Source organism: Clarias gariepinus, chromosome 7 (genome assembly GCF_024256425.1).
Source record: "Clarias gariepinus isolate MV-2021 ecotype Netherlands chromosome 7, CGAR_prim_01v2, whole genome shotgun sequence".
In the NCBI taxonomy this organism is placed as follows: domain Eukaryota; kingdom Metazoa; phylum Chordata; class Actinopteri; order Siluriformes; family Clariidae; genus Clarias; species Clarias gariepinus.
In genome coordinates this window covers 19,828,463-19,856,063 of record NC_071106.1, presented here as the reverse complement: position 1 = coordinate 19,856,063, position 27,601 = coordinate 19,828,463, and the positions used below count along the sequence as shown (strand labels likewise).

The following is a 27,601-nucleotide window of genomic DNA, read 5'->3' as shown; positions in this document are numbered from 1 at the left end:
TCAGACCGCGTCTACGGTAACACGCGGTTTTTCAACGCAGTTTATTTTTCTGCAGCGTGAGGGCGCTACCTAGTGATACTAAAGCTCACTAATACAAGGTACTGTACTTGTAAATGCTCAGGAATTATATAACAAATGGAGGAAATAACGGCTGAAAGTGAAAAGCGCTTTCATTAATGTTTAAGAACCATGTCAAATTGTCTTGCTGTGTGTACTCCCTGTGCTAGTGGACATGTTCATGTAGCCCTGACACTAGCTGATGGTTTGTGTTGGTGATATCAACAGGTAGGTAAACGTTACAGCAGACGGGAAAGAAACAGTCATGCTGGAGAACATTGAATATGCCTTTCCTGCTGGCGAGGAAAGTGATGGAAGTGATGAAGAGTGGGATGTCGGTGCTATTTGTGCTACGAAGAATCTCGACCCTGAGGTAATAAAAAAATATGCTCAGCTAGGAAGTTAGCTAAAAAAAAAACTAGCCGTGACTAAGTTTTTTTTTTTTTTTTTTTTTTACCCCCACACTCTACTGTTGACTTTTAAACCGACTTTTCTGTGAATATCCGGTTTTAGAGCCTATAACAGTTGTTATTTTATGTTATTTTAGGTGTCTAAGCAGACAACAGTCCCTGGGGACACCGTGGCCGTCATGAAAAGAGCCATTACAGCGGGGGACGTCGATCTCGTGCGCCAGTTACTGGACACTGGTATGTGGCTTTGCTAGCTCGATTAAATAAATCAAACAAGACCAATGTCATGTTTTTAACGTAGCTGCATTGGATGTTTATGTTTCCTGAAGACCAGTAGTGTCTGTGCTTGTGTTTCTTAGGTATGGACGTGGAGACACGTCTGGGCTTTGATTGGACTCCTCTCATGTGTGCTGTCCATGTCGGTCACAGTGAGCTGGCCAAGCTGCTGCTGGACCGCGGAGCCAGTGCCAACTTCAGCAGCGGTAAAGAGTCAAAACTAAAGCCCAGGTTTAATTTCATGGCTGTTTTTCCGGACAGCTCTCTTTAATGGAGCGATGGTGGCTCAGTGCATTAAGGCTCTAAATTACTGATCAGAGGGGTAGCAGTTCAAGCCCCAGCTCCGCCAGGTTGCCACTGTTGGGTTCTTGAGCAAGGCCGTTAACCTTGTCTCTGCTCGCAATGTATAATGACCCTGCCATACTGACAAAAGTAGGGATATGAGATGAAATAACCTTACTATGCAGTAATATATATATATATATATGCGTGTGTGTGTGTGTGTGTGTGTGTGTGTTCGAAAAGTTTTAAGGGAAGTGAAGTTAACAAACATTGCATTGCAATCTGAAACTTTATGCTCAGCCATAAGTTTATTATCCATAAAAACTGAGGAGCAATAAATAAAACCCTAAATATATAATGTGCACTGGCTAACACTATAACATTTTGGGATTCATCACGAAAAGGTAAAAATGTATGATTTGTAATGAATCTTAAGCATAAAAGATAGATTCGCTAATATTTAAGGGAGCAGAAGGCACTATGTTTTTGAGTCATATACAGTACATACAGTATGTGTTAAATTATTTAAACAAAGCTTTAGCCCACAATTGTATAGGAAGTCTTTTGTGCTTTAGCATTTTTTGTACAGCTGTAAATGATTGGCCTAACTACTTGATTAGATCCTGCCTGTGAGATTATGTCTATTGCTTGGTACATTAAAGAGTATCAGCGAGAGTGAAAGGAAAGTTGTTCAAGACAATGGTGAGACCAGTAATGCTCTATGGCTTAGAGACGGTGGCACTGAAGAAAAGACAGGAAGCAGAGTTGGAGGTAGCAGAGATGAAAATGTTGAGTTTCTCTTTGGGAGTAACAGGAATGGATAGGATCAAGAATGAGTTCATCAGAGGGACAACCCATGTTAGATGTTTTGGAGATAAAGTCAGAGAGACCAGATTGAGGTGGTTTGAACATGTTCAAAGGAGAGATTGTGAGCATATTGGTGGAAGGATGCTGAGGTTGAAACTGCCAGCCAGGAGGTCTAAAGAAAGACCAAAGAGGAGATTTAGGGATGCAGTGAGAGAGGACAGGAAGTTAGTTGGGGTAAGCAGAGGATAGAATTAGGTGGAGGCAGATGATTCAGTGTGGCGACACCTGAAAGGGATTAGCTGAAAGACCAAGAAAAAGATTACTAATCTAATGTGCACAAAGTGGCACATTTTACTTACAGTACTGTGCAAAATTCTTGAGCCACCACTCATTTCTTTATTTTAAATTTAAGTGATGTAGATCAAATGAAAGTCATGTGAATAGATGTTTGCTGAAACAGGTGCCTAAAGTTACACTTTATTTTTACACATACATTTTTACAATAAAATTGGTTATTTATATAACTACCTCAGCCGAACTGCCGAACTTTTTCTCACTGGTTCATGCCTTAAGTTAGAATATTTATTTTTAATTTTTTTATGCTTGAATGATTGATTCATAGGTTGCTGTTTGGTGTATCAAACAAAAACAATTTTTCTGACATTGACTAAAAATAAGAGAGAGAAAAACCATTCTTTAAAACGAGAACATTGGACAGTACTGTATGTGTTTATTAGGGTAAACCTTGGATTGTGAGCATAATTTATTCCAGAAGTGTAAGCACTTGTATATCAAAGTGAATTTCACAATTAGAAATAAAGGAAACTTGGACGATTCATTCCACAACCTAAAGATATTCATAAAAAAATAATAGATCCAAAATATAAAGTAAGAATAAAACAAATTAACCTGCACTTAACCTTTGAAAAGAATATTTAAGTAGCTGTAGTGATTGAAACCAGAGAGAGGAGAGGAGGAGGAAGGGGCTGCTGTTGAGGACCACATTCTCACACACACACACACACACACACACACTAGTTTGACTCTCACTTACACAAGCGTGCGCACACATACAAACACAAAATAAAAAATGCGTGAACATGGAAGACGATTACCCCCAATACCGCTCATTATTGAAGACCTCCCACTTGTTTTTTGTTTTTTTTTTGCTCGTTTTTGCGAAACACTTACAATCCAAGGTCCCACTGTATCATGATTTTATAAACATAGACACAATTTTTATTGCTTCTACCACACAGCACGCTGGGCTGCTTGCCAATGTTGGAATAGTTTAGAATGCACCATCTGTAGGATTATAGAGGAATGACAACATATAAACTGCAAAAATGATCATCTTTAGTTTATATATTTAAACTTAAATGTCAAGTTGTACATATTTGAATATAATAATTTGTAAACTATTAATGTAACAATGTAATTTTTTTATTGCTTTATTTAAATTTTCAGTTAATGTGAAAATTAGATGTGCCTTTTTATTGTACCATAAATATCAATTTAAGTGCTTAATAAAAAGATGAGTCTTGAGCCCGCTATTAGGAGTTGGCTGTTCAGACACCATGCCAAAATCCAGATATTAGTAAATAGTGTACATACTCCTCTTTATCATGTTCTGAGTAATGCTGGTTAAAATAAGCCATGCACCACCTAGCAGCAGTTCACTAGAAGAAGTCTTATCTCTTCCATTGAAACAATGAACACAGGCCTGCCATAAGGGCTATGATCAATACATTATCCTAGTATTACAATTAGTTTGTTGGCACGTTCTTTGTATTAGATAATTTTTCTGGTCAGAAGCTACCTAATAGCATGTTAACACGTATTGTCTTCTCTACCCATAGAATCTTGCACTATATCTTGAGCCTTTCAAGCCACAAGTACAACTTCTCCTTACTTACTGTATACAACTCCTAGAACTACATCCTGACAGGCGCCATGATAGTGCAGTTATGACAGGCCTAAATTGTCAGATCAGAGGGATTAGACTACTTCCAGTGAATTGCTGCCAGGTGATGTGGGTCTCATTTATTTATTTATTTATAATACACTAAAAAGGCACCGCTAATCTCATTAATGTTTGTACCGTGTCTATACAGTGGCTTGCAAAAGTATTCGGCCCCCTTGAACTTTTTCACATTTTGCAGTCAGTTGCCCATAGACATTGCCTGATGAGTGCTTATGACTAAATAGAGTGCACCTGTGTGTAATCTAATGTCAGTACAAATACAGCTGCTCTGTGACAGCCTCAGAGGTTGTCTAAAAGAATATTGGGAGGAACAACACCATGTACAAAGAACACACCAGACAGGTCAGGGATAAGGTATTGAGAAATTTAAAGCAGGCTTAGGCTACAAAAAGATTTTCAAAGCCTTGAACATCCCACGGAGCAAGCGATTATTCAGAAATAGAAGGGGTATGGCACAACTGTAAACCTACCAAGACAAGGCCGTCCACCTAAACTCACAGGCCGAACAAGGAGAGCGCTGATCAGAAATGCAGCCAAGAGGCCTATGGTGACTCTGGACGAGCTGCAGAGATCTACAGCTCAGGTGGGGGAATCTGTCCATAGGACAACTATTAGTCGTGCACTGCACAAAGTTGGCCTTTATGGAAGAGTGGCAAGAAGAAAGCCATTGTTAACACAAAACAATAAGAAGTCCCATTTGCAGTTTGCCACAAGCCATGTGGGGGACACAGCAAACATGTGGAAGAAGGTGCTTTGGTCAGATGAGACCAAAATGGAACTTTTTGGCCAAAATGCAAAACGCTATGTGTGGTGAAAAAAATAACACTGCACATCACTCTGAACACACCATCCCCACTGTCAAATCTGGTGGTGGCAGCATCATGCTCTGGGGGTGCTTATCTTCAGCAGGGACAGGGAAGCTGGTCAGAGTTGATGGGAAGATGGATGGAGCCAAATACAGGGCAATCTGGGAAGAAAACCTCTTGGAGTCTGCAAAAGACTTGAGACTGGGGCGGAGGTTCACCTTCCAGCAGGACAACGACCCTAAACATAAAGCCAGGGCAACAATGGAATGGTTTAAAACAAAACATATCCATGTGTTAGAATGGCCCAGTCAAAGTCCAGATCTAAATGCAATCGAGAATGTGTGGCAAGATCTGAAAACTGCTCTTCACAAACGCTGTCCATCTAATCTGACTGAGCTGGAGCTGTTTTGCAAAGGAGAATGGGCAAGGATTTCAGTCTCTAGATGTGCAAAGCTGGTAGAGACATGCCCTAAAAGACTGGCAGCTGTAATTGCAGCAAAAGGTGGTTCTACAAAGTATTGACTCAGGGGGATGAATAATTACGCACACCCCACTTTTCAGTTATTTATTTGTAAAAAATGTTTGGAATCATGTATGATTTTTGTTACACTTCTCACGTGTACACCACTTTGTATTGGTCTTTCACGTGGAATTTCAATAAAATTGATTCATGTTTGTGGCTGTAATGTGACAAAATGTGGAAAAGTTCAAGGGGCCGAATACTTTTGCAAGCCACGGTATTTTCTAACCAGTCTTAATTTAAATATAGCTTAAAAAGCAGGAAGTTCTGTGGGAAGAAATGTCTTGCTATTTAGGAAAAGTCATCTGAAAAATTTTCAGACCGAAAAAAAATAAACTTACTAAAACACTCAACCTGTATGACTCGCAATACTAAATTATGATTGCTTGATTGGATATTTGCATTAATAAGCAGGTGTATAAGGTGCCCTCCCTGATAAGAGGGGCTAAAAATGTAAAATATATTTTTACAAATTAAGTTTTTAAATTCGGTTTACCCACCAGTATAAGCCTACATGCGATAAGAATAACATATACAACATTTCCCACCTAGTGACATTCATTCACCAGTGAATTTCCACAGACAGACTTGTATCGTTTCTGTCATGGGGCGCTGAGAAAAAGCGCCCCTGAGTGCAGCCAAATAGCCAGTCATGTAGCTGTTGCTAGGGTAAATTAATAAATATGCGGCCAATCAGTTTCTCAGAATTTTATGGTCTTGGGGCGCTGAAAATTCTGCCCCAAGCAGCAGAAAATACCGCGAGATTTAAGTTTTTTTTCTTTTGAGGCGTGGCCAATCATAGTAATGATGGCGAACTTAACGAGCGAAGAGCAGTTTCCACCAAATTCGGTGAGATCCTTATTAATATACCCGTTTTAGACTGTTGTGTTAAATTGCATTTTTAAAACTGTTTTTCTTTGTGTGAACCACTTTAAGATGCAACTTTGCTTGAAAGGTGATCCAGCTGATCATACCCTTTGATGTTGATTATTGTATTTGATACTCTCTTAAGCATGCATTATACAATGGAAATTTGTTCATTTACTTTATCTGTGAAACTGGTGATTTTGAGGAAGAGATTAAATCATTACTGTTAATTGTAATCATCGTCTGACTGTTGATTTTAATTCTTATATTGGACTAAGCAAAAAAATATTTTGTCACATCAGCCCCACCAGGAAAAATTTTCACCAGCCGCCACTGGTTCCTAATAAAGTGGTTTGTGAGTGTGCCTCATCTACTTAATTTACCATTTGCTCATCATTTTGCCATAAAGACCAACTTTGAATGCTTGAGTGATAACTTCATAGGCACAGTGAATTATTTTGCAAAATTACCATGACTATGACCAAATAACACCACAAGGAGGTAATCTAAAACTTTGAAATTATATATTTCCATGATTTTTTTTTTTTATTATATTGCATTTGAATGCCATGATGGTGCACGTTCATAATTACAAATGACTTGGGTCTGACTAACGTAAATGGGTATGTATTCTAAAACAGCATGCATGCAACATCGATAAGTCTTGTGCAAACTAGGCTTAAACATGTTCATGCGACCACTTATTCATTTTACACAATGGATGTGATTTTAGCAAAAATATGCTTGGAATTTTGCTTCAGAAAATGGCAAGTAGTAAGTTGGCAGTGTTTGTTGCAGTCCAGAAGAAAGACAACTCGTTTTTGCTGTTTCAGCAGCTATTGTTAGCACTTTTATGAAATCCATATATACAGTAGAGCACCCTGGAGGTGTGGAGATGCTGTAAAGTAAGAATATTTTCAAAAAATGTATATTTTAATTGGTTATTTTTATACATTTACAAAATGTAAAGTGAGTGAAAAGAATTCTAAAACAATCTGAATCAAGTCAATAATTGGTGTGACTACCTTTTGGCTTTAAACCAGCATCAGTTTTTACACTTGACACTTGAAACAGCTGTATAAATAACCAACTATACCAAGCATATGCTAATGCTTGTCAATCTCACATGTAGATTAAATCATAGTCATTAAGTGAAACAAACACTGCTACTAATGTAAGGTTACACTATGGCAGTGGTTCTCAAACATTTTCTGTCATTCCCCACTTAACGGGGTGGGAGAATTTTCAAGCCCCACTTGACAACAAACTATTTATTGAAAAATCAATTTCTAAACCAATAAGATCAAATAACACCAAGTTCAAAACAGATAAAATACACGTGCAATTGTTATAACAGGCTTAGTTTGTCACTTATCTAGAGCTTTCTTTTAAAGAAGTCGAGTGGCTTATTAACGTGACTGGGGTGTGTTGTCGATAAGTGTCTTCCTACTTTGTCTCATGCTGTCTGCTGCCAGTGGTTTAAGACACAAAACACACAGAGGTCTCTCCTCTGCCCCCACCATCCCCACCATGAATCCAAGCGCAACATAGTCTTCATGATGTTTTCCTTTCGGATGGATTTTTGGTTGATTGGGCTGATAGTGCTGAATCACCTGCTTTTTTGTGGTCCATGTAACAAATGTATCCACTGACCTTATTATGCTCACTACATACAGTACGCTACTGTGTTATGGTCTAAAATGCATGTATATTTTTATATTGCTTATTTTATAATAAAAATAGTTTCCTGTAATTTTTCACCACAAACAATATTTATTTATTGTAATTTGTGATAATTAATTTGTTATTTGTACATTGACAAATCCCTGCAAAATAAATGTGCCATAAAATAATCATTTTGGGGGATTTGTATTAATCGTCTCGACGAGTGTCACGTGCCTAGGGTTAATTATAATAGTAATAATATACTTGATAATAATAAACCTTTGCTTTCTTGAATGCTTTCCAGAGTAGAATTAATATTTTATGTGGACAAAGGCAGTGCTTGTCATTATATTATTTAATGTTGATCTCTGTGTGTGTGTGTTTGTGTGTGTGTGTGTGTGTGTGTGTGTGTGTGTGTGTGTGTGTGTGGGTTAATTTTAGCCCTGAGTTGAGATTTAATGCTTGTTTCATCTGACTTGATTTCAGAGTTGTGACGCAAAAACGGGGTTATTGAGACCATCCAATTAATCTGCTGTTGTGTGTTCAGTTTATATGCTGGTTGGAAGAGTGAGTGAAGTAATTTAGACATTTCCGCTGTGTCCAGTCTCTGTGTGTATTTGAGTGTCTGCATGTTTGCCGGCTTTGAAAGGAAATAATTAAATCTGAAGCCAATCGCTGCTTCATAGCTTTTGTTCTGCTTAGAGAGAGAAGAATGCAGCAGTGATGGATAATGCCAGTACACAGAGCGTGATGCTGGCGTCATTGCACTGGCCCAACACTGGTGCTTTATTTATTTTCCTACTCAATTGCAGACACAACGATTCGAAGTCTGCATCCTACCATCAGCCAGACTTGCAAATGTAGCCTAAACCTGCCTCTAATCAGAGCAAATATGTTTGCAACACGACAGTGTGCATACATTGCCCTCGCACACAATTATGTACACCATTCATCCATTGCAAAATTGAATTTCACACTTAGTGCAAATGTGATCATGTTTAGTTCTTGTTTAAGAAGCTCCACTGTTGTTTTTGCAAATCATTTCTAGTTTTACCTCAACTGTAAAGTATTTTTAAGTACTTTGTTACTTTAATTTGCTCTTTTTCATTAGAGTTTGCTGACACTAATCTTGAGCTTGTGTTCTCCCCTATTTTTTTGATTGCACTCAGGTCATTACACCGTGCTAATGGCAGCTTGCACAGCAAATTCTGTCTCTGAGGAGAACATCAGCAAGTGTATGGCTCTGCTGCTGAGTCGCAACGCTGACCCGAACATTTCCAGCAGGTAAAGTGCATGTGTGTTCATGCGGGCAAGTTGGTTCAGATAGGGTGGCCTCACATGTTCCTACAAGAATAAAAAAAATCTTGTATGATTAATTTTTTTTGTTCTTGTTGTTTTTTGCTTTTATCTGAAAAAAAGTAGGTACTTTAAGATTAAGTGCATTGAACATTTTTTTAATCCAATTTTAGTAGTTTTAGCAGTTTCAGTCTCCTTAGTTGGTTTCTGTTCTTGATGCGGCACAATAATTTGACGCTGCTGAAACGGTAAATCTTTGCCAAAACCACAGGATATGTTTTCTGACATGGTTGATTAAGAAATAAGAAGCTACTCACTGCATCAGTCAGGGTTAAATAACTTTTTTCCAGATGAACCATATTAAATCACCGCAATAATTATTCAATGAAAGGCTCTTAACTTTTCCCTTAGTTAAATCCAGGTGACGACTGTTTTTTGGCTGAGCATTGTATTTAACCGCTGCTACTTTGCTTATCCTTGGTTTTAGCTTGATTTGCTTTTAACATTTTTATTATTTTTATTTATATTTTTAAAAACTGAGAAAAGTAAAACCTAACTAAAGTACCATTCGCCCACTATTCTGAGTTTCAAGTGGCGCATTCACACGGGATAAGCGAAGCCTGCGATTTTACTCAGAATTTACTGACCTATCTCCTGGATATTATGTTTTTCATACAAATAAATATTGCGTTTATGTATTATTGCATATTATATATCGTATATATTTATTTTACATATTACAAATAATATTACATTTTATACAGATAAAGCCCTATTCACGATTTTACTGTTTCTGCACCCAGCACCCAAAATACTTTCACTCCAACACAGCGTCCATTCTTCGCAGAAGATGGATAAAAAGGCGCACACACACAAACCTTGAAATAATTATATACGACCCCGCTAAATACTGGCCAAATCACAGGCATGCTGATTCGCACGGGACTAATATTATCACTGGACCTTCAGTGAAATATGGTCTGTCATTTGCGGGGAAATTTTTACTTTACAAATTACAGACATGGCCGATTTGCACGGGATTAAGATCACGGATAACCTCCGCAATTATTACAAATCACACAATGTCCCCAGGTAATTCATAATCCAAATTGTTGATTATCCGTTTCACTATTCAATAAGATTTTTCCAACTTTATTTTCAATTTATTTGCATTTTATATGTTTAGTTAAATAATTTAGTAGATTTTCTTATCCAGTTTGCCTCACAGCAGTGCCTTGTAGTCTTCCTCATGCTAGTTTACTAGGTCAGGGACTAAGAATACCATCCAGATAACGGTAATGTTCAAACAGCATGGAAGAAAGTACACTGTTCAAGGATTTAGTTTTTTAAGTAAATGATTAAATCAAGTGGTTTCTGGTAAGGTAGGATGACAGAGTTCGATGAGGCACCTGATTCATAACTCTCACAAAATCAACGTGAGATTTGTTTGTCATGTTTGTCTCTGCTATTTTTTCAGGAACAAGAGAAAAGGTCTGTGACAGATGTATAGGGTAAAGAGCCAGGGACAGTAGAGATTGTCTTCTTGCAAAGAGAGCTTAAGTTTTGATGAAAAGAAATTTAAAGATGGAAACCAGATTAAACCAGTGTGTATTGTGCATGTGAATGAGCGATCGCTATAGTTAAATTCTTTTGTTTAAACTAATTAGGTTGACCTGATAATGGAGAATAGTGCAAGCTGATAAATGATGAACGTCCTAATAAAAAGTTTTTAAGTAACAGGGCAGTTTGTCCCTTAATTGTAGACATAAATGGACAAATTGCTTGTTACAGTGTGGACAATTCATTATGCTCAAGTGGTCAACTGTTTTGAAATGCCTTTCCGATCGGATAGAGTCATAACCCACCGATGTTTGTATTTGGCTGTCATAAAATGGAATCTTATTGTAACCTATACAGTGTATTCGCATACCAACGTGCAATGGAAACTCAATCATTTGCCCTTTTTTTTTGCTGACTTTTCGGAAACATTTGAATGAAAACAGTGTTTGATGCGTGAGGTAGGAATCAGGGTGGTGATTGTGCACTTGTACTGCACCCACACACACTAAGTAGCTCTTCCACCAGCTGCACATCATCTGCAGCCCAAGCTGTGCACATGACCCAGTATCAACAAGCGCTTTGCTGTGTTGACTGGTATGAAAGTGGTTGTATCCTGTCCAGACAAAATATTTGAAAAGTGGTAACAAGATGCAGAGGGAAGTGGCTATGCGATGACGATGAAGCACTGCCCTTCTTCTTAGGCTTTTGAAGATCGCACTTGAGTGGTATTTGACAGCTGCATGCCAGTAACAGGACTGGTAAACCGAATCCGTAGCCACGGCATTATTGAGATGCTCCATGTCTGTAGCGTTTCCTGTAGACATTTTTTCCATAAATAGTGGAAATCCGAAGGGCACACATAACACATGACTTGCAGATTGTACGGGTCGAAGCCTCAGATTTGTTTATGTCAGTTCATGAGCTGAGCATTTTTAAATGTTGCTACATGCTGGGGATAAAAATTTTAAATGAGGTTGTGTTTGAGCTATTGTCCGAAATTGATGATCCCATAAAATGTCATTTATTTTCCTCTTGACGGACTATAATGTTTCCAGTTAGATTTATAGCATGTGGCAGATGCCCTTATTCATGAGCATTTGAGGGCTGAGGGCCTTGCAAATGTGGCAGCTTGGTGGTCCTGGGGTTTAACCTGTGGCCATCTGACCCCTTTGACAGATCCACCGAGGAGAATGAGTAACTCCTAGTGTACTTGTTATTTTACTTGCTTTTAATGATCCAGGAAAGGGCTGAGCCATTAACTCCAGTGCTATTAGTAACCTTTAAGACAATAGCCCTAATTTTAGTGAACGTTGTCCTTGAACATAAAACATTGTGGGAATAAATTTTTTTTTTTTTAAAGCCATATGTATTTATTTATTGCGTAAACATTGCTTGACAATCTCATACAGACAATTGATGTATATATCGGATTTTAATTTAAATTTAATCCACTTTAAACAGAATGAAGCATTTGTTAGCAATTAATGAATGAACACAGTGTCATGCAGCTTTATGTGGCTTTTAATAATGTCGAGTTTCAAGGGAAATTACTTTAGGGCATTCTCGCATTTTGCTTTAAATAATTGCATCATTGCACCATCAAACATGGATTGCTACAATGTTTAAGAGCTTTGCGATAATGCATTGCACAAGTAAGCCTGATACTGGTAACTCTGATAAGAGGTAGATATTATTGTCATTCCTATGATATGTTGCTTCATATTATCAATTAAGAAGATTACATAACATACTTTTTTTTTATCTTTAATTAATTAGCACATGCAATATAAATAAACATTTTACATGATCATTGTCAGATATTTATGGGAAAATACAAACTGATTATTCTGTTATAAATGCAGTTTCCTGTGGTAAACATTCTGAATGATGCATCTTTTACATTCTTCAGTAACTGTAATATAACTTGTACTATTATCTATTATTACTATTATGCTTTTAAACCATTTAATAGATCTAATTTAGCAAACTTCCTGAATTGATTGAACTTCCTGATTATTGTTATGCTACCCTGGGAACAGGTGCATGTAACTCATCACACAGTTTGTCAAAGGACCGTGCGTAGATAGTGTCATGTTGAGGAATGAACGTGCCCTCCCTCACCTGTACATGACGTTGTAGTGCTGAAGATTAAATGCCTGGGAAATGTCAGGCATAATGATAAATGGTTTGGACATTTTCCCATAAACCCATGCTACAGTCACACACCATGCTGTGTAATGTTTGACGAGAGCTTCTGCTTTTTACTGCGCTTCCATAAATATGAGTCACATTTATACATTACAGTTTCCCCATGATGCAACTTAATAGCACCATCTCTGTTCATCAGTTTAGTGTTCTCTCTCTCTCTCTCTCTCTCTCTATATATATATATATATATATATATATATATATATATATATATATATATATATATATATATAGAGAGAGAGAGAGAGAGAGAGAGAGATGTATAGATATCACACACACACACTACTCACAATAAGTTAGGGATTTTGTGAGAGACTTAGTGGATGTCATACATATGGTGTTTGTTTCACTTCAGACATTTTTGGAATAGGGAGGCAATTGTATTGGGGTGAGAGACACACCTCATTTTGTGTTTTCCATGTAATGGTCTCATTGTGTACAGGTGTGCCAATCCCAAAAGACAACCTTTTTCAATGTGGCATCAGTTTTAACATTCTGTGGGTATAAAAAGCTGGTATTGTCAGTAAGTCATTCCAAGTTCATCATTAAAACAGACATGAACACACGATGTCACTTAACGGACGAGCAGCGCCACCTGGCTATGGCATGCCCACAGGTCGGTGGCAGGCAGTCAGATGTTGCTCGTGGACTTGATGTGTCTCAAAGTGTTATCAGCAGACTTGCATCAAGACACAGAACTACTGGCAGAGTTCATGACCGACCCAGGAGTGGAGCCCCACGAGTGACAGACCGCAACGATGACCAGTACCTATGGACACTCAGACATCGTTATGCAACTGCCACACCTGCAGGCCCGTTTGCGAGATGCGAGGGGTACTAGGGTTTTCAGACAAACCATTCGCAACCAACTCCACCGCTTTGGCTTGAATGCCAGACGACTGTTGTAGGTGACTCCATTGACACCAAAACACCGCCGTAAGAGTTTGCAGTTCACAAGACCATGTGACCTGGACAATGCAGCAGTGGTCTACCGTCCTGTTCACTGATGATTGTCGTCAGAGACATCTTAGAACCCATAATCATCCCCCAATTCCGCCAGCACACCCCCAACTTTCTGTTTATGGATGATAACGCTCCACCACATGGCAGAATTGTCACAGCTCGACTTCAAGAAGTTGGAGTGCCTCATATGTTATGGCCATCAATGTCCCCTGACCTGAACCCCATAGAGCACGTCTGGGACGAGTTGAAGCAGAGACTGGATGATTGTACCCCACCCCCATGTGACCTGGCAGAACTGCGTGTAGCACTTGTGGTAAAGTGGATCGCATTGCCTCAGAACAACATCATGAGGCTAGTGAGGAGCATGAGATGTTGCTGTCAAGCTGTCATTGCTGCAAATGGTGGAAACACCTGCTACTGACATTGTCAATTTTTATTATTTAAGGCTATCCTTGTTATCGTCTAAATTTTGTACATAATAAATATTAAACTAATTAAAATTGTGTTTCTTCTCATTAATTATTAGTAATATCAAAGGGAACTTTTACTTATTTTATTCAATCTCAAAGCAAATAGGAAAAGCACTTATGTAAATAATATCCCTAACTTATTGTGAGTAGTGTATATATACTGTGTGTGTGTGTGTGTGTGTGTGTATATATATTTTTTTTCTTTTCTCCAGTTTTCTCTCATGTAATGCTGAAATGCTGTAAAAAGTTTAAACTGGATTATAAACATCTGTGTCAGAGTATGTCAAATATTTTACCAAACTGATTATATGCAGTCTTACTCTGTTAACCTTTTCGTTCAAAACAGCACTTCCACATGTCACACTAATTGTCACTAGTTTATGGTTTAACTTTGTGTTAAACTGTACCCGATCGGACTTGGACTAACCCATGAACTACCCTGCAACCTTGAAACTTAGGAAAACAGTGAGCACAGGAATGCCTTTGACATGCACCGTTTTCCCTTTTGCGCAGGAGGCGTGTGACGTGTCTCATGCTGGCCGCCAGGTACGGGTATTCTCAGGTGATTAATCTGCTGGTGTCCCATGGAGCTGAGCTCAACTTTCAGGATGACAGTGGCTACACGGTACTCTTCACACATCAGTCATGGTTTCTAGGTTTTTGTGTCTAAAATGAATGTTTATAGTCTGCCTGGCATGTCATTTCATTCATGAAATGATTAAACCCAATCTGCCTCATGTCTGCCAGCTGCTCTAAGCAGAATTGAACTGCACTAGCATTATTCTTTAGAACTATAAGGCCAAAATCATTGGTGTTTGCAGAGATAATAAATTAGAATATCTGGTCAATTAGGCGCTCATGTTGGCTGTCCAGCACGGCCATGAAACTGCAGTTCTGAAACTACTACAACTTGGAGCCGACAAGTCCATTAAAAGTAAGGCAGGAAATACAGCAGCTGACCTGGCCAAATCATTCAAACACCTGCAGGTAAGTGACCTATGACCTTAGAACCTAAAGAGAATTTTTTTTTAAGCACTGACAAGAGAATGATGGGGGTTTTACATGAACGTGCTCTAAAATTGTTGGATATTTGCTTCTCGCACAATACAAGACTATTTATTGGTAGTTTCCATGAGTACGACTACTACAGAGTAATGCTAATTTGGAGAGGTCAACCTATTTGTTAGTTTATTTTTGACAACTACATGGGAGGTTTCACAACTGTGACAGAAAGTATTATTCTGAGTGTACTACAGAGAAGTGCTGATTTGCAGAGCCCAGGGCCTTTATACAGTAATTGTACAGGTTTTTCAACAGCACTCAGATTGAATGTCTGACAGTAGACATTTTACACAAATAAAATAACAGTTTTAACTTATTCAGGTATAATATAAACCCAGCAAAGTTACATTATAAAATGTTAATGGTGATGCGGGATCTAACCTTACTGCGGCGAGCGAAGCCTGTAGTTAGCATTAGCTCCATTTTATTTCGACAGTATTAAACATTGACTTTAATAAGCCAGTTCACCACTAGTTTAACACTAGCTGAAGAATATAGCAGTCAAACCCTGCACCGCTCATTACTTAGGAGAATGAATTCATCAGATAGGTGATCAGAGCAGTGTTGTAGCAAAACTACTTCTTGTTCAGCTCTGGTCTACCACAACAAAAAGAAAGTGTCACCATGTGGTGTCATTTGGTATTACTGCCATATTACTAAACTTCTGTTACAGTATATTGGACATTAATAGATTGGCCTGTCATGTAGACATGGGTGTCTTGGCATTCCGGCCCACCGCGCATGTACTGGTAAGGGGGAGGACATTATCCATTGAAAAACAAATCGAATCTCTACTGTATGCTGTGTTTTAAAAACTCATGTGTGTGAATGGAACGTTGAGTAAAGCAGTTGTGTAAGATGGGATTATTCTTTCTTGTACTGTTTGTTATGGCTTTTAAAGCATGTTTGACTACCTTGTGAATTTTTTCATCACCATATTCCAATTATCCAGTTTTTAGCTTGTTATTTAATTGTGTCAAATAACATTTATTTGCTATTTGTAGAATGCATCAAGGTCCAAATTGATGGACATTTAATTCACAGGGCACATTTTTATAAAGAGATTGTCATAAGTTTCAAGATTGTTTATGTATCTACTTGTTTTTAAGGCTTAGCTCAGACTGCTTCAAGTCAAGAGACCTTTTTTTTAAACCAGCTATTAGCTCAATAAATATGATGGTTTTTGTTGTGTTTGCCCTATTGTGGCAAAATTTAAAAGCATAGACATCTAAAAGGATAAACTGAGCTTACTTGCTGCTCCTGTTGACTGGTGCAGTAACATCGTGATCGTAACATCGTTGGTTCTTGCTAGACATTGAGAGAAAACTATTATGTTTTCTGTGTTACGTTCTCTATATACCACCTAAGGTTTTGTGTTTTTATATACATTTCATTGATATTGTTGTGGCATGCAATTGTGTGCATATATTCATTCAACAAACTCATTATGAGCTCATAAAAGCATTATGATTCATTTACTGTATGAAAGCCAGCTCATCATACAAAATGTGAAGTAAATATATTCCAGTACAGGTCTTCAATTCTGTGACAAACATCTGTCATTATTTAGACTCAATAAAAGTGCTGCGATGCACCAAAATTTCCCCTTTACTTTGTAAATTTTATAATTTTTTAACAATCATAAAATTGTCAGATTTTTAAAAGAAATTTTCTCAAAATGTACAGTATGTGATTCTTCACTAATTGTCTGTCAAGAAATATGTTCCCACGTTCTACAGCTCTTCGCCATCACCATTTCCTTGATTCAATGGCATTAATCGTGACTAATCACATGAAGGACAAGCAAAATAAGTCACGCTATACATTTGGACTCCTGCGCAGTAGCAAGAACTCATATAATGTCAAGTTAACATGGGAAGTAGCGGGTACAGTATGTCCAGTCTATCCTTTTTAGATGTCTATGATTGTGAGAACCAGGGTGAACCATAGGTGTCAGTGTTGTTTCTGTTCTGAATTTAAATTGTGGTTCATTTCAAAATTAAACCTTCCTCTCCAAAGATCTACAAGACTCTCAGCTCTCCAAGTGACCCCACGGGTAATGGTGCAGTGCCCTCCAAAGCTGAAACTGTGTTTAAATTTCTCACCCGAAACCCTGAACCTCTGTCCGTCTCAAAGGAGAGGTAAGTTCCAACCTAGTTCCTGCAGACTGTGGCTAGCATGCCCTCTAGTGATGATGGGGAAAAATGACACACTGTAATAATGTTATATACTAATATAATAAAAATATTATAATAAATAAAATAAAAATATTTTGCATTGCTTGCAGTTCGATTAAACTGTGTGATATTGACCTACTACTGCATGGACTGAAACTTGATTATCTCTCAGATGTCATGATGGTGAGAACACTTTTTCGTATTATATAGGCTGGATCATATGTCATGCCAGATTTTACTTTTTAGACTTGCACTTAAAACATTAAGTTATGGGGTGTGTAGTTACATATATAAATGTAGTTGATCAGTGCATCGTGTTTCTAACTTTTTGTTTCTCACTTCAGGAGAATGACATCACTTGGGGCCACTTGTTGACAATGGAAAAAGCAGACTTAGAAAATGTAAGTGTGCAGTGAATGAGATACTGTATTGAAAAATTCATAAACAAGATAAATAGCACATAACTACCATTTCAATATTTTTAATACTAGTTGCCAAAATAGCTCAAAATGCCATATAATCCTGCATGTTGTGAACTGCCCCAAGAAGCAATAGCTCATAGAATGTGTAAGTTTCTGAAACAAGGACATGATGTTGCAGTATGTGGGCTCACTGATGGAGCGTTAGTGTAATAGTGTAAATAGTGTAAAGTATCCTATTAAATGTGTGGCTTTCAAACATAATTTGCAACAGTAATTCCTGTGATTTTATGTTTTTATATCTATGTTTAATTGTTTGCTAGAGTGATACTGGTAGTAATAAGGGTCCCATGATGGTTCATTATTTTATATCTGAAAGTTCATGTGATTTTAAATTGTATCAGCATGGAAAGCTCATAGACACATATACTGTACGTAGTGAAGCGAATTATTAATGTAAAAAATTCCACTTTGTTATTTATCTAAACAATTTAAACATAGTATATTAAAGTTAAGAAATACTAATATAGATTTGAAAGTGACATTAATGCTTAAAAAAAAGAATGTAATGGGTTATTTATTTATAATTTTTAAATGTTATTGTTGTTAGCCTTGGCGAAATGGTCTGTGTAATGTCCCATGACTTTGTTGTCAATTCTCTATTTGTGCTCATATCAATTTCATTTAAATCAAATACAGCGAAACCTCGAGTTATGAGTAACGTGGTTTGCGAGTGTTCCACAAGACGAGCAAAGAATTTTAATACATTTTGATTTGGAAAACGAGCAAGTCTTTCTGTACGAGCACCGAGTATCATGTAACACGCATGCACTTCTATCACGGGCGCGCATTTAGAGTATGTGTGTGTTTGTGTGTGTGTGAAGCAGAGAGGGGGTGCTTCACTCACGCACACGCACAAACACACACACTGTTCCTCACAGAAACTCTACTCTGTCGCGATTCTTTTCAAGGGTAAAAGTGCAGGTTCATTTGTTTGTTTGTTTTACTTTACAGCAGTAATTTCGTTAGTATGCGCTCACACGAGTGTCATTAGTAATGTTCCTTGCTAATTTTTGGGACAAAACAGTCTTTCCGTTAATGTGTGTTTATGTGAAATTCACATAAAAAAGGTTTACTGTGTAATAAAGTCTCATTTGAAGGTTAAAAATCTATTTTCTTTTTAGTTCTTTTAAAAGGTAAAGTGCTGGTAATTTTTTTTTTATTTTTACATTATACTTTGTGTTAATTATTTTTATGTATTTATTTTTCCATCCATTATTTCTTATGGGAAAATAAAATTTGGTTTACAAGTGTTTTGGAATACGAGCCTGCTTCCGGAACGAATTATGCTCGTATCCAAAGTTTCACTGTAGTTTCAAAACCAAATTTTTTTTTAATTTTTTTTATTTATTTTTTTTTTATTTTTGTGCACACCATTTATGTCATTTTAAAGATACTAAGAACCTTTTTTTTCTAGGTCTTTTTAGCAACCTTTGACACAAGCACTAACACTGCTTTACTGGAATGTATTTTGTTAGGCTGTATTTGTAATGTGCTTTATGCATGTGTAAGAAAATAGGGCACTAATAGGCAGGAGCATACTGTATTTCATGCACCTGAGGTTGATTTACGTTAAATCAACTGCTTATAATCTAGTCTTACACCACTTTGATGAAAATGGACTAATCCTGGTTTCCTAATGCCAATGTGTAGATTGGAATAACAGACCCTGAAGACCAAAAGAAGATTCTTAATGCAGTTGAAGAGGTTCACCTTGAAAAAGTGGATCTTGACACCTTGACCCAGCTTGACAACATACACAGTGGGTAAGATCCCCACTAACCTAAGCAGCTGCTAAATCATTTTGTGAGTTTGACTAATAAAATAAAATAATCATGCAGATACAGATTACAAGCTTCAGTTAAAAGTAATGTCAGAATAAACAAAATGAATAATTTTTGTGACATGGGTGATGGTGCGAGCTGCTTTGACTATTTTAAAATCTTAAAGTGGTTTGACTGCAACAGCAGAGGACCCAGCAGAGGACCACATGTTCTCAATGGGATTAAGGTGTGGGGGGTTTCCTGGCCATGGTTCCGAATTTTTTTTCCATGTTTTGCTCTATGCCAATGTGTTCCATCATGCTGGAAAAGGCATTGCTCGTCACCAAACTGTTTTTGGCTTGGAAGTTTCTCTCAGAGAAAGTTTTTGTACCATTCTTTTATCATGGCTGTGTTCTTCTGCAAAATTTTGAATGAGCACACTCCCTTGGCTGAGAAGCAACTCCACATGAGAGGTCTCAGGAAACTTTACTGTTGGCACGACACAGACACAGGACTAATTATTTACTGAGGTCTTTTGGGGACTCTTTTTAACTCTTGTAATTATATTTTTTAAAAATCTATCAAATAGATCTAAAAACATTGAAGCAACAGGCTGTGTGAAAATTTATATTTGTGTTATTCTCAAACCTTTTGGCCATGGCTATACTGTAAACTATCTAGTTTGATTTTTGTGCATTATGATCAATTCAATTTAATGACATCTTTATTGTCTAATTTGTCTCAAACAGCTGTACAGGTTTCTAAGTATTAAAAAAACGAAAAGTATCTAAAATTCATTAAAATGCTGTTTAACTTTTTTTTTGTACGTCATCTCTGCAAAGAGGTAATCTTCTTTTCTTTGCTGATCTCCTCTTTGCATGCCAGTCCAATAGGTGGCGCTATTGCACAAACTACCCTTATAAAGGTAAAAGTGGAAGTAGTTTCAGTAATCTCACAAAATACAAGTATTTGCAGAAGATGGAATTAGTTTTTTGCAAAAGCTATAGCACGTTTTCTAAGGATTTCGTCAGTTTTAGAGAATTTAACATTTGAAATTTTACATGCTCTTGTCTGACAGACATAAGACACGCATTTAAGGATAAGAATGTATGGATTTTGGACAGAGAGGATGGATGGTTTCGAAAGAGGGGTAAAAGTAGCCATCTGTGTGCAAAAGGACAGAGCTGTAGATCTTAAGCACAAATTGTCTCCTATTTTTTCATGCTGCACTTTTATCCATCTCCAGGAAGATCAAGACCTCTTCACAGGTCCACCAAAAAAGCCACACTTAAAAGACTTCCATTATCTCTCTGTATTGCTGTTTCCATTTTAACAGCTTCTCCCCTCAACTCTCTAACAACTCTCCCTCTTACTCTTACTTCTCCACAAGCCCTTTCAGACAAGGGAGGTTCCTTTAACCTTGGAGGACTAAAATATTGGGAACTTAACAACCTACTTCAGACTGAGAAAGCTATTTGGATGAGTAGTGAACGTTTCAGCTAACAACCTCACCTGGATGATAGACAGGCTTAACATTTGAAAGTTAACATCATAAATAAAATATTTGTTAAAAATTGCACAGCTCTAGAACATAAGGGGGAAATTCAGTTAAACCTGTGCCCATGATTTTAATTCAGTTCAGTTTTATTTATACAGTGCTTTTTAACTTTTTGATCTGCATCATCAAGTGGCAGTGGCTTCATTCAGCAGGATAATGTGCTATGCCTCAATGGGTCAGATCTGTTTTGATACCCCAGGGTGGACAATATTAGGCAGGACGCACTTGTTGCTTTCACCCATGAAAAAATGTTTATAATGTGTCAGGCCAGGCTTACAGTACTTAAGTATTTATGCAGGGCTTTATGGAAGTCTTAATTAACCAGCCTGTCATACAACCCCACAGCAGATTTTGTACTAGTGAAATATGTACTACTGTTATTGTCTCCTTTGTGTGTGTGACCGCTCTGCATTTATTTCAGTCTGAGGCATTTAGTGTCTCTCTTCCAAAAGGAAAAAGTGCTCCAAGATTTGAACTGCACCTTTCTGGCATTTAGCAAGATTCCCCTTGTTTGAAGTAGGACGGCCAGTGTATTCCAGATGAACCCGTGTTAATGGTTTGAGCTCTAATAATGATTTGTGAAGTGAGGAATGAGTAAGTGCGGTTTCCCCTTGCTCATGTTTTGACGGATGGTTCTGAGCAGTTTGCTCATATGCCATGTCTTACCTTAATGAAGCTAATCAATCTATGAGTTTCTTCATTCAGAGTTAAGGGGCTACCCTGAGGGCATGGGGTCATTCAGTAAATTCCACATTTAATCCTGTTCTGATAGGTAGCCTATAAACACACACTAAAGGCATGTCAGGTTACATACAAATCCATGGCAAGGCTTGATTTTCTGCCTAATGGGATCTGCAAGAACACATACTTTGTCATTTTAAGTTGTCTAATCCATAATTGAACATGTTTTTTCCTGCAGTAATTTAGATTATTCAATTTGTTTTAAAGCTATAAAATTATAAAAGAGTAGATAAAAAATATGTTTTGCCAGAACAATTTTACATATTTACTTGAAAACATTTACTTGAGCGCCATTGACTTCAGGAGCATGATTTTGGGATTTTTTTTTTTTTGCCTGAGTAAAAGATGATGAAGCTGCTCATGATGTGTGTTGGCACAGTGGCTCTTACCTGACACTTAGTCATCTAACACAAGCCTGTCTTTCATTTGTTCAAAGAAAAACTAACAAAGCAACACTCTGGTCCATCTCTTCATGCTGCAGGAGATAGTAACTCCAGAGAGCCTGACAGTGTTTACTGCAGCCTCTGACAGACTGTTAGGAGAAGAAAACGGCTGCTTGGAGAGATTCTCTGTTAAGATAGAGCTATCAGCATTACTGGCCTGTCAGCCATTACAGGGTTTGACATGCTAAGTGATGGAAGAAGTGTCTCAATGATTCTATCACCAAATGTATTTACATATCATTGAGAAAATATTTGCATAGATTGTGAAATTAGTGCTAATTATTGCTTGTATAAAAGTGTGTATAGTTGTAAGGATTTTTGTCTTTTTTTTGGACAAATAGTCTGTTCTAAAAGTGAGCATTTCTGTGCACGTTTTTTTTCCTTGTTTGAAGTCTGAGTTGAATTCTGTGTTTTCTTCCCTAATAGCGAGCATTTGTTTTGCAGGAGTGAGGAGCTCTATAATTTTCTAATCAGCCTGAAGCAGCAGTGCTGTTACCTAACTGAGATGGTACAGGATGTCATCAGCAGGTTTCCCTGTAGCTCATCACAGGTTTAAAAACACACACTCCTTTATACTTCTGCTTCCTTTATAATGGCCAGTTACCAAGCCCGCACAAGTAATGCAGTCAGTAAATTTTTTAAAAAAGTAATAGACAATTAGAAATAACATTTAATCTTGAACTTGATTTAAAGCTTTAACGATATTGATTTACTACAGGTTGCCTGTCAGTAAAGATTCAGATATTTGTTGTAGTTTACTTCATTGCTAAGCAGTCTTGTGAGGTCAGTGTTTTCCCATGGATTAATACTGAAATCACAATTTAACATTTTTCAGTAAAACACTCCTATTTGTGGCTTACTACCTATTACTTTTCTTATGTTTGCAAACGTTTCTATCATCAACCAATTTTTAAAATTTGATTTGACCCCGCAGCTTGTTCTGACTTGGGATCGTAGGAAGGACGCTCAGGCCATATGTACAGATCTAGTGGCTCAGGCCGGAGACCTGCAGAAAGAAGTGGTCTGTCTCAAGGACCTCCTCATCAAGGTCAGCAGCATTTTCACATTTCTTCGTATAATCTGTCTAAATTGAGAATTCACTCAGGACAGTGTGTGATGGCCGAACCTTTCGCAGCTCATAACTCAGGAGCAGTGCAGTCTTGAGTAAAGAGTTGGAGCGCAGAGGGCAGCCAGCGTGCCCTCTGTGTCAGGCTGGAATCTGACAGTGAATGGAGGCCATGTGCTGAGAGAAGACTCAACCGATGTGGTTTATCTTATCTTCTAACGCTCTTCAGGAGAGAGGGAGAGACAAGCATTTTTAGAGATCTCCCCAATCACACCACAGTTTAATTTGTATAGGAAAAAAAAAAATAAAGTGGAAATTAAGTACTACACTTAGAGTAATATTATTTTCAAATTTTTTTAATGTTTATTAATAATTTATGATATGGCTAAAAAAAGTATAGACTGGTTTGAATCTCATGGATGCCAGAGTCATTTATGGTTCGGGAAGCGTGATTACTTATGCTCTTCAAGATAAGAAAAAAAAAAAAAAAAAAAAGATGACGTTACTCTTCCCTGTTGGGTGGCGCAGTGTGGGACATAAGGGTATGCAGGTGGGCCATGAGACATCATTTATAACAAACTAGTCTAAGTACACGTCATTGACAAGTAAACTTTGCAGAAAAAGTAAAAAGGTTACAGCTAAAAATCAACTAAAGTCGAAAAAATTGATAGGTTTTCTCTTAAAACAACTCCAGCATGTTTAAATTCACTTATACCACTAACGCGCTGTGATAAAGTTAAGCAATCCCTAGGAGAATGTTCAGTTTAGGTTTTTTAATTAATATTTATTGGTGCAGGTGGTTGTTTACTTTGAGCAAATAGCATATTTTAAAGTAGATTATTGAATCCGCCACATAACATCATGAGATCGCTTTTACTCACCATTTTGATTTCACTTATGGTACAGGTTGAACTTCAGGCAGATATTCAAGACGCACCCACAGTTTGATGCACGCACTGTACGCTGCCAAAACTTGCGGTTGCACTAAAACTGCTCATAACTTCCCTTCCACTAAACATTTTAATTTAATTTATGGCACAAAGTTCAATTTTCATAGGGTACGTCCCATTTGTTTTGAGTCCCATGATGAGTCGCGCGGTCATGTGTGTCTGTATTGAGGATTTTGTAGGTGCATTGCCATTGTTTCTGTGTCTTCTGCATACTGTGTGTATACCCTGTAAACTATCGAGTTCATTCGCTCTGTTAAGTAAAGCATATAGCCACTCCCACCTCATGGCAAAAATAATGATTAAGTTTAAAAAAACAAAAGTTAAAAAAAACTAGATGCTGTGACAAACAAACAGACAGAAATTTGTCTGAGACTGGTTTCGGGTCCTCCAATGAGTTCTGACCAATGTACAAATAAAACCTTTTTTTATTTATATAGATAACTAAATAAATTTTTTATTTCGTAATTAGGATTAGAACTATTTCTGATTTAATTTTTTTAAATAACCAGTGGTAAAATAATAAAAAAAAATTTTTTTAAAGCCACAAGATTTAAACAATGTCCATAAACTGCTTATGTCGTGGAACTAGCATATGCTAGTACTCACCCTGCTTAGCTGGCAGCTGTTGCGTGTGAGAACTTGATTGTGGGTGGAAAATTTCAGCGACCAAACCGGAAGAAGTCAGTATTTACTGTATACTGTAAAAAGACAGCCTATAAAAAAATCGTCTTGAAGAATTAGTCATGTCTAAGGAAGGCCAATTGGCAAAGATTCCCGTTAAATGGAATGGAATGCTACAGTAAATACTTGTGCAGGAACTGGAGGATGAACGTTGAATGGGTAATGATGAGTCCACATTTCAGATTCTTAATTCCAAAAGTCATCAGTATGTCAGAAGACAAGCTTACGAAAGTACACACCGTGATATTGCTTTGTACCATCTAGATTTGATTACGGATGGCAAAGCACATTCGCCAGGGCTTATGCAAAACATTTATTTTCATCCATATTTGTAAAGAAAATTAGCCAAGGCCTTGTAGTGATTATGGCCGCAGGATTCATCTTTATATTTGGTTAAATAAATAAAAGGTGCAGTTATGTTTTTGGCCAGGTAGTGTGTGTTTTATGTAGTCCATGGTGATTGTTCTGGCATTGTCTGGTTTGTCTGGTACATTCCAGTCAGTAGTGTATGTGATTTTGTTTAAAACATTGAAACGTTAAATATTGATATAAACCGATTATATTTCATTATGCTAGTCTTTTAGGAAATAGACTGTCTGGTAATCTTTACCTTCAGCATTACAACAGTCACCCAAATATACTGCATGGGACATGCTGTTTACTGTATATTTAAGCTAATTTTTCTGTCCACTTCCACTGGAGTTACATTCGGTTCTGTTTAGCAAAAGCTTTGTTCGGTACATTTCACTAAACTTACTGATGAACATTAGAGCAATGATTGTCACTGACCTCTTTAACTTTGTAATGCTTCCTTTTAGTTGGATCCCACTGATTGCGCCTTCAATCCTCCTTTGCCAAGTTCCCAGAGCAGCACAAGAGGACGGGTTATGAAGAAGCTTGCAGTCGCTGTGATTGGAGCAGGATTACTGCTACTGTTCTCACAAGCAAGACACTTCAGAGTCTACCTTTGAGAACTGTTTTGTTCAGTTTTTTTTTTTTGCCATCAGTGTATTCCCTTTATTTTTTACTTGTGTTATTGTCACATAATCTCTAGTTTTTCTTGACTTTCTTTGTGTTCTTAATGGTTTATTATGATGGCATAACTTATGTTAAATATGCAGTTGATCAAGAAGATCAGTGTTTTGTTTTTGCCTAATTAAAATTGTTTCCACTTAACACTTGCAGTCATAGTTTGAGTTAAATATGTGCTTGGTTACATAAGCTTTATAGGAGCTGCTGTGTGAGTGTAATATTTATAAAATAATGTTTTTATGTTTTGGTTTTCTTGGAATTTTGCAGAGAAAGTACATACAAGCTGCTGTCTGTGGTGCTGAAATGCCTTTTATTAGTTTACTACACTCACTCTCTCACTTACTCACTGTTTATACCGCTCTTCCTGTACAGGGATGCGGGAGGCCTGTAGCTTATCCCAGGGGACTCAGGCTACAAGACAGGATACACCCTGGATGGGGTGCCAGTCTATTGCAGGGCACAAGCGTTCCCACTCTCATACACTACAGGCAATTTGGAAATGCCATTCAGTGTAATTCCCCATTACATTTGTCCTCTTTTACCTTTGCTGATTTCTTTGCTGATTTCTTAAGATTCAGAAATCTTCAGCTGATTTCTAAGTTATTTTTTCACTTGCTTTATTTAAAAGTACACTAGAAATATATTTACAGTATAGGTATACTTGTAGAGCTGTCTGGTACAAGTCAAGCAACCATATGAAGGGGTGTCTTCCTCTGACTGTATTTCCATATAATTTCCATTGAATTCAGGACATAAAATACCAGTATAATAGAACATTTTAATCTTATTAAATACATATTGTTTTTAATTTAATTGCTTTTCAGGGGGAGTGAAGGGGCCTTCACCCTCACCTGCTTAGGTAGAACTAGGTCTAGGGCACAACTGGATGTACCCACCCTCCACTTACCCTTCAGGAAGAATGACATATCCTTCCAAAGAGCTGTAAGGGCATCAACTAATTTGTCCACATCTCTACATAACATTAATCTAATTACAAATTGGTGTGAGTGTGTCAGGAGTACAGAAAAGACTAAATCATGCAGGAAAGGCGGTTTCTCCAGGACGGGTTGAGAACCTGTTAACCTTTTAGAAAGTGTAATTCAATACTTTGTCAGTGTTCAATACCTTGGAAATATGTTTTTTGGAATCCACCTTCTTTGCCAGAAGAAGAGCTAACAATTAGTTAAGTCTACATGCCTGCATTGCTTGTATATGTCAGTTCCATTAACAGTTCTCAACTATCTTGGCATTATCAAGAGGGTTGTTCCTCTCAGTGATATAGGGAGTCCTGTTAAAAACAGTGGAATTATAAATACTGAAATACAGAATATAAACAGATTGTAACTCAGTATGCTGTACTTCTGGGAATAAGACTCTGGTAAAACAGGCCTTTGCACAGACTCTTAGCTGTTTACATATTTAAAGGATCTCTCAAGACCATCGCTATGTGCACAGTGTCGTTTTAAGCAACTTTTTGG

The 27,601-nt window shown here is 37.4% G+C and overlaps 1 protein-coding gene across 3 annotated transcripts; it reads left to right on the top strand.

Moving 5' to 3' along the window:
* Positions 1 to 22: 22 nt before the first annotated feature.
* On the top strand, positions 23 to 26,269 carry asz1 (ankyrin repeat, SAM and basic leucine zipper domain containing 1). Of its 3 annotated transcripts, none has more exons than XM_053500726.1 (14): positions 23 to 98; positions 286 to 430; positions 605 to 704; positions 827 to 949; positions 8,844 to 8,958; positions 14,685 to 14,796; positions 15,024 to 15,158; positions 17,253 to 17,374; positions 17,521 to 17,593; positions 17,755 to 17,811; positions 19,543 to 19,655; positions 22,839 to 22,944; positions 23,329 to 23,442; positions 25,910 to 26,269. In XM_053500726.1, exons 2-14 carry the CDS (start codon positions 323 to 325, stop codon positions 26,060 to 26,062), a joined length of 1,431 nt encoding a protein of 476 aa, XP_053356701.1. In that variant the 5' UTR covers positions 23 to 98; positions 286 to 322; the 3' UTR covers positions 26,063 to 26,269. The 3 variants fall into 3 exon arrangements, with proteins under 3 accessions (XP_053356701.1, XP_053356703.1, XP_053356702.1); XM_053500728.1 differs by lacking the exon at positions 23 to 98 and adding an exon at positions 117 to 157; XM_053500727.1 differs by lacking the exon at positions 23 to 98 and having other exon boundaries at positions 180 to 430.
* Positions 26,270 to 27,601: the final 1,332 nt, after the last annotated feature.